General features: G+C 37.0%; 1 protein-coding gene across 6 annotated transcripts in view; it reads left to right on the top strand.

The window, feature by feature from the left end:
• The window catches only part of LOC107842682, a 16,466-nt gene that overhangs the window by 3,805 nt on the left and 4,367 nt on the right, over window positions 1-8,294 (top strand). For 2 of the 6 annotated variants that reach the window (XM_016686634.2, XM_047396915.1), the window contains exons 3-8: window positions 766-948; window positions 1,087-1,212; window positions 2,991-3,191; window positions 3,809-3,973; window positions 4,367-4,546; window positions 4,620-5,004. In XM_016686634.2, coding sequence (XP_016542120.2) covers window positions 766-948; window positions 1,087-1,212; window positions 2,991-3,191; window positions 3,809-3,973; window positions 4,367-4,546; window positions 4,620-4,640 — 876 coding nt within the window. In that variant the 3' untranslated portion in view covers window positions 4,641-5,004. Of the gene's footprint in view, window positions 1-765; window positions 949-1,086; window positions 1,213-2,990; window positions 3,197-3,808; window positions 3,974-4,366; window positions 5,369-5,443; window positions 5,528-8,294 lie in introns of those variants that run through there. The other 4 variants (XM_047396913.1, XM_047396912.1, XM_047396914.1 and 1 more) reach the window with 4 other exon arrangements.

Below are 8,294 nucleotides of genomic sequence, written 5' to 3' on the forward strand. Positions count from 1 at the left end.
GGTCTGTAACTAGTTATGTATTATTGTCATCTCTGATATGTAAATTAAAGTTGGCATTCAATTTTCTTTAGCTACATATACAGTACAGTAACTAAATGTTTGTTGCAGAGTACAATGTTCTTCTTCTTTCATATCCTTGGATGATATGGAAAATGATAAAGACCGGATTCCAATATTTGGGAAGGAAAGATGTGGAGGGATGGGGAACAGGAAAGTATCTTTCCACCAACTAGGAGGTTGGGTGGGGGAATCATAAGATCAGTGATACATATTTATTTTCTTGCGTCTGCAATTTCAAGTTTATCTATTTTTTCAATAACCAGGTGTCCAAACCAGCTTTTCATTGGGCACCTACTATCTCCACCAACATAGGTACTGGGCGACTCTATCTACTAAGGTTTGGACACATAGGAAGAAATCACATTGTATTTTTTGTATCCACAGGGATATCTGATACCCCATGGTTCTCAATCTAATTCATAGACCACTAGGCCACACCCTTAGATGCTTCAAGTTGTACCCTTAGATGATATGGGAAAAGCTTAAGGATGATCAACTTCCAAGATTAGGAAAAGAAAGAAGTGTAGAGGGATGGGGAATGGGAATCTTTCCACCAGCTGGGGCCTGGTGAGAGGGTAAAGGATTGGACAGAAAGACGATTCGTAGAAGTTACTGACCTTGGTATCAGTTGTTTGACTTTGGAATTGTCTCTTTTACAGTTGATAAATGAGTTCTCCTTGCTGTAAGTACTCTTTTTAAATGCAGGATTCGTCCAGCTATGAGTATACATCAATGAAAAACTTGAGTGAATCCAAACAAGGGATTTGGGGAGTATTGGCTAGGAAAGCTAAATCTATTATTGATGATAATAATACAGGGAAACCACATGTAAGCGAAGTACGAACAAGGATGATGGAACATATGCCTGATAGTGCAACCATTGGTCAGGTAAGAAATTTATTTTGAAATTGAAAATTTTATGGTTGCATTTTTACGAAAACTTGGTCTTTGTCTATGTGGTGATGGTCTACGAGTTAGAATTTGGGGTTACAGATTCTGAATTTTGCACCTTTACTTGGATTGCAGCAATATGACAGAAAGCAGTTGCCTGAAAGCCATAGAAAAGCTGAGGGCCATAAACTACAGAAGGGATTAGATGCTCTTACATCTTCCCTTAATTATATTGGTGGGACCATCGGGAATGCTTTTGAGGTATGCTTTTATACATATTTTAAACTTTTTGAATGTACTAGTTGTGTGGCTATGAAAAATATTTAAATTCTATCACTCCACTGCGCCTCAAGACAAATTTATTAGGTGGTTTACGTGGATTGTTCCAACACTAGTTTATTAATGTTTATAAGGCTAGAGGTTAAAATTCACATTTATTCCTTTATGTATATACAAGTCTCTAGCCATTATATAATTACTGTTGAAAAATGTTTGACCTATCATAAGTGTAACAACGAAAACTTAAGTCCTAATTTATCTAGTTGGTATCACACATATTGAATCCCTTGGTTCCATCGTTTTTGGTTTTCAGTTTTTATAAAAAAAGAGCCGAGGGTCTATTGAAAACGGCCTCTCTATCTTCACAAGGGTAGGGTTAAGGCTGTGTACACACCACCCTCCCTAGACCCCACTTGTGGGATTACTCTAGCTATGCTGTTGTTGTCTTTATAAATCATATAAAAAATGTGTTAGGGTCTTAGCTACGTTCGTATTAATCTGATAGGTTTTAGGTATTCTGGAATAACTTTGACTTTCAAAAAATGAGAAGGTAAGTAGCTCTGATTTGTTAGAAAGAAAGTCATATAGTTGAACACTTTATGCTGCAATACAAGGGATTTGTTCTTTTATTCGTAAATTTGACAAGCCAACTTAAAAGCCTGGAGTTTTTCTTATGTGACAGTGGAAAACTTTGTAGCTAATTGCCTTAGATTCATGAGTACCAAGACATATATCAACTGTTGATGAAGGGCGAGTGGATGGTTTATTTGAGGCAGCTGTATTGTCGAAATGGTATCATGCAACTTAGGGTGATCTTAAAGCTACCACCCAATAGGTTTTGACAGAAGATGGTGATTTCTAGTGATCAGATTAAAGGTCTTGAGGAAAGGAAGTGGAGTACAAGCTTCACTGTTGACTGAATTGAGGATGAATGAATTGTTAACTGCAAATGACTCAATGATAATTCCTTTCTCCAACTTCTCTTGATGCACGCAGCTATTCTGACAATAAAACACAACTAAAATATGTACTCAAATTCATATCAAGTGAGACAAAACTTTGGTTATGCTGAACCTAAATTTCTGTGCTTAGAAAGAAGTCTTTGGATGTAACTTATTGCATTTCCTGGATTGTTGCATATGTACGAAATGTTTGCTGGAGTAATATTCAATTCTTTGAGCATCTTCATTTATCATGTTGCAAGAAAAGAAGCCTCTAACCATGGGGTTTTCATCGTCAATATGCTTTAATGCTAATATTGCATTGTAATAGGGAGCCAAACGCACTTTCTTACGATATATTCATCAAAAAGAACTTTGAACCTTTTCAATATTGGGTATTATCATTTACTGCTAAATTCTATTTCATGGACTACTAAGTGTGCTCTCCAATCCAAAGCAGCGTGTTCAAATATTTTTATCTTAACTGTTATCTAGTGGCATAATTCACCACTATACTTCTATTGCTTTATTCCATCAGAATTTTTCTATTGATATTTGAACTGTTTAGAAAAATGAATAGCAGCAATAAAGATAGAACATTTTCCTATCTTCTTTATACAGAAACGTGGCCTCGTCTTCTTTGTGTTAATGTTGATATTATTATTATTCTTTAAGTGCACTCAAGTAGATATATTTTGTTTATTCACCTCATAACCATTGATTGGCTTCAGCATCCGCGTTCTAGCTCCTTTTGCTTAATATCTGTTCGGACACGCTGATTCTCTTATTAAGATAGAATATCTGGATTTACCTTCACAGGAGGGTCTTACAGTTGTGGAGAATCGAACCGCAGATATCATTCAGGAAACCAAAAAGCTGCAATTAAGGAAAAAAGATAGCAGCTTTGTTCCGCAGATTAATGCTTCAATGAGTGGTGCACGTCAGCAACAGCATATGCGGGCTCACATGCAACCCCAGATACAGACTGATTTGGAAACTCAACTCAAGGCATCTCGCGACGTAAGGTGGCAACTGTGTTACACTGGTTTAGCAGTAAATTATCATGCTTTAGGGTTTCAAGCCCGATTCTAATTGTATTGATAAGTATCCATTACATTGCTACTTTGAAGCAAATAGTCCAACAGACATAATATATGTCCCTGGAGTCTCTTGTTGGCTTTGATGTGCTTATGTCTTTATCTGCTCAAGTGCGTGACTTTGTCAGACCTAGTAATGGTTACCTGCTTTGACTCTCTATGTTTCTTTTTGTCCACTGAACAGATCCAGGAGATGTCCTGCTTTCAATCTTTTCTCTTGTTCTTGTGTAATAAGGGGTTCTTTCATTTTTCATATTTCATACTTCGTTGGTCAACATTAGAGTCCGAAATATATTGTTCACCGTCATTTTGGAAATATTACAATAGGTAATATACTTGCATCTCGTTGTTGATTGAGGACTTCTACTGAAATTTTTTATTTGGATTACTTTAATCCATCTCTCTGTTATGACTTTGGGATCAGTGAAGATCCTAGAGAGGGAAGTTTCTGAGAGCTTTCCTGAATGTTTACTGGTTTTATGTCTTGGATGTTACATGTATTGTTTGTGAGATGCATGATATGTCTGTTTTGGGTTACAGGTTGCAATGGCAATGGCTGCAAAAGCAAAGCTTCTTCTTCGGGAGCTGAAGACTGTGAAAGCCGACCTGGCTTTTGCTAAAGAGCGTTGTGCGCAGCTTGAAGAAGAAAACAGAATTCTTCGAGACAGTCGTGAGAAGGATGGCAATCCTGAAGATGATGATTTGGTATTCCTACTCCCTTGCTCAACTCAAAGGATTAGAATTAGCAAAAAACACAAAATAATAACAGGAACTATGAAATAATCCAGTTCATAAACTTTCTTCAATTCATTTAGAGGTTTAAGGCAATTGCATTTTGCACTTTTATGTTTCCTCAGCTGCATTTTTCAGCGGCAGAAGTTTCAATATCCTTCTTGTGCCCAATGGCACTGGGATATCCTGGACCTACTTTTATGGGGTTTCTCGGGGGATGGGCCTTTTTGCTTTGTCACCGTAACAAATGGCATGCAGTGATAAGGCATTTGTGCCTGCTTTTTCTGGCACTTTTTTCAGATTTCTGTTATTTTTGAAACGTTGTGTTTATGGTAGTAAATTGTGGTTATGATATGAACCTATCAGATAAGGCTCCAGCTCGAGACACTTTTGGCAGAAAAGGCCAGGCTGGGTCAAGAGAACTCAGTCCTTACACGGGAGAATCGTTTCTTGAGGGAGATCGTTGAATACCACCAACTCACTATGCAGGATGTTGTCTACCTCGATGAAAATAGTGAAGAGGTGACTGAAGTGTACCCCATAAAGGTACAAAAGTGATATGCCATTACCTCAGCAGATTGTCTGTCTTCTTCAAGCTAACTAGCTCCTGTGACCCCAGGTTAAGTCCACAAGTAACTAAGGATAACGTATCTCATGCTGTGTCATCCTTAGAGCCGAAGGAAGTTTTGTGTGATGTCACCTCTCTGGGCTCTGTAATCCAAATTTCTGCTGAAGATGATTTAGGAAGACACTGATTTCCAGTTGCTGATCTTGTCCAATCGAAAGTGTGAATGGGTGTTCAGTTTGATTTCTTTTGGTTGAATCTGGCCATCCCAAACTTAATATGTATTGACCTTTCTTGTATCATTTTTTGGTTTATTTTCTTGGTAGGAAAGGCTATGAATTGTGGCTCGTTTAGTTATGCTGTACTCTTGCTGATTTTCTCTGCAATGATGTGGAGGTTATTCTACGAATGTATATTAATATATGAAGAATTGATATTATGTTTTTTTTTTTTTTTTTTTTGGTTTAATTTGGGATTTTATTAATTAACGATGAAAAAAAAATAAAAAAATGTGTGTACACAAATGGACCAACCCATTCTAAGAAGTATCTGCAAATCAAAAACAAATAAATCAAGTAGGCCCAATACTAATAAAAAAGAGCCGACCGTCTTTTGCTTCTTACAAAACCCGATAGAGTAGGGTTTCCTATTACATTTTTCTTCCGCCATATCTTCCAAAACCTGAGAAATGTTGTCCTTGCCATTGTTCAACCTTAACTTTATCTTGAAATTACTTTGCGTAATCAATACTCTACCTTGGATCATCTGGGAATCATCTCAAATCAGCTAGATCAACTTTCAAAGTAAGTATTTTTTTCTGTTATTTGTCTTCTCCAACTCCTTTCATATCTCATTCTTCATCTTTTTGTGCTCCATAGCTGTGCTCTCCAGTTTTGAGAATTTTAAATGTTTTTGGTGCTTCATTGAGGGTTTGAGACCCCTGAGAGTAAATATACATCCAAGTAAGCTAATCCTCCATTCTGCTTTGATATACTGCTTCAAATGCATGTAGTAACCTCCTCTTTTCTTGTAGCTATGGCCAGTAGGGAGATGACAAGTTGCATTAGTTGGATTGTATTTTCTTCCTCAGGGTTATCACTTGCACAACTTGAAAAAACCCTCCCCTACACTGGGAATCCTTTTTGCTGTCTACATTAAAATAGGCTAGATAGCTATGTACTGTTTTTGAAGCAACTGTGTTATGTAAATACTTGCATGTAGACAAGTTTATCTTTAGTCTTTTCAGCCTTTTCACCCCTTTGTTGGTGTTACTCTTATGTAAAGACATTGCATTTTATCATTGTTTAGGATCTTCTTACCTGTGACTTCTAGTTGCTTAAACATTGTGATTGTGAGATCCCCTTTATCTATTGCCTGATTTATGAGATGATCCGCTAACTGATTACCTTCTCTCATGATATGTTGAATCTGTACCTGCCTGTTGTTAAGTAGTTCCCATATTTGGTCTATGTAAACCGACAGATCCCAAGGATATCTCAATTCCCTCAACAGAATTTTTTGAACAAACAGTGAGTTAGTTTGAATCACTACTTTGCTATAGCTGGATTTATTGCAATGTAATACTACTTGTAGTATAGCCATTGTCTCTGCCTCTACATTAATAGTGTCTGCAATTCTAGCTCCCTGTGCATAGAGCAAATCTCCTTGCTCATTTCTTAAAGCAAAAAGAATAGGAGCAAATACCAGGATTTCCTCTAGAAGTTCCATCTGTATCATATTTCACCTAAACCTCCTCAAGAATTTTCCACAGAACTTTAGTGATCTTCAACTTAGTTTTCCTCTGCTTCAATTCATTCACTATTTCTGGCCATGAAAAGGGAAACTCTTGATTTGGCTTTCTGACTTTAAGCAATACTCCAATATTTTTGGTGACATTGAATATTGCTTTTTGCAATGAGCTGCTCTTTTCTTTATGCTTTATGCTATTCCTTCTCTTCTACGGCTCCCAAATGATCATAATAGGGATAGCATAATAGTATGCCTTTGCTCTCCTCCTTCTATCAGTATTCCACTATGCTAATATAATTTCTCTAAATCTCATCCCCTCTATCCTAATACCTGCAAAAGAAGAGAAATAGAACCATGTTATGTTAGAAAGTGGGGCTTTGTAAAACACGTGTGAAATGGTTTCTTGCTCTGGATTAGTACAACACCAGCACCTAGAAGGTCCTTGAAGACCCCATCTTCTCAAATTTTCATCCACTGGCACTTTTTCTTTCCATATTTTCCATATTAGGAAAGCTATTTTGAATGGTAATCCCTTAATCTTGATATGCTTAAATATATTATTCTTTTCTTCCTTCTATCTGATGTATTGCCATGCTGATTTAACAGTAAAAGAACCTGTTGTTTCAAGAATCCAGATAGGTCTATCTGTTCCTGATGACCTGATTGGTGGCTGAATTCTGTCAAGAATATGATCTTTCATTTCCTGATTTAGCAACTGAGAAAGCAACTACTCATTCCATCTTCCATCTCCCATTAAGTCTTTCACCTTTTGATACCTACTATCCCATTCTCCACTTATCTGAATATGTGTATATAGATTTCCATAACCTGTTCAACTATCAAACCATAGACTTGCTTCTCCATTCTTTAGCTGCCACAGAATTTGATGCTCAATAAGCTCTCTAGCTTGTAGCATCTTGTTCCAAACCTGAGACCCTCCTCCAGGCTTTCACAAAACTTTATTAAAGTGATGCTTTTTGCAGTATTTATTCTGCATGTATGCACTCCATATTGAGCTTTTACTTCTAAAATTCCACCATAACTTGCAGAACAATGCCATAGACAGATCTTGAACTCTTCTAAACCCCAACCCTCCTTCTTCTTCAGGTAGACATAAAGAATTCCACTTCACCTAATGTCTACTTTTTCCTCCTATATGACTACTCCAGAAAAATTGAGCAACCATTTTCTGAATAGTAGTCATAACAATCAAAGGAAGATTCATAACTGATAAGCAATGTACTGGAATACTTTGACGTACATGCTTAATAAGAACTACTCTTTCTGTAAAACCTCGCAAAATTTCCTCATAGTTTGAGCCTTAGAGGATGTGGAGTGAAGTGTCATTCCGGCCTTAAAAGTTTGAGAGGTGTCTTCCTAAGTGTGAAATATTTTGAACCATGTGGAATTTCCCTAATATCGAATTTTTGTCACGTAGAGCATTGAGTTAGCTTTCCAACGATACCAATTTCGTCAAAATCTGACATCGAACGAGGAAGTTATGGCCGTTTTATTGAACGTTGTCGAAATCAGCCAGGTTTGACGGACGATTCGATGGACCGTCAAGTCTGCGATGGTGGTTGGTAGATCCTAGGCTTGAATCTAGATGTTTGTTCAAGGTAAAGAAAGTATGTAAGCTCAAAAATAGCAATGCGGGAATTGTAGAGGTAAATTGGTAGGTTGGGCGAGTTTGATGACTTAGGGAAATACACTAGTGGGAGAGTTGTACCATATAGACTCGTAGTTCAGGTTGAATGGAGGGACTGGAGATCTAGTCATTCGACAGGTTAGATCATAGAGCTTGTATGTATCCTTATCCCTGTACTTGTATCTTATTTTTTTGCATGAAATTGATTATTAAGTTCATGGTTTTGAAATTAGGTTTTGGCATAATTGAGGTCTTGGACATGATTACTCATTTAAGTGATTTTCTATGCGTTATAATGCTTTATTCATGCTTTACTAAAAGTTTTTGAACCT

This window comes from Capsicum annuum, chromosome 9, assembly GCF_002878395.1.
Source record: "Capsicum annuum cultivar UCD-10X-F1 chromosome 9, UCD10Xv1.1, whole genome shotgun sequence".
In the NCBI taxonomy this organism is placed as follows: Eukaryota; Viridiplantae; Streptophyta; class Magnoliopsida; order Solanales; family Solanaceae; genus Capsicum; species Capsicum annuum.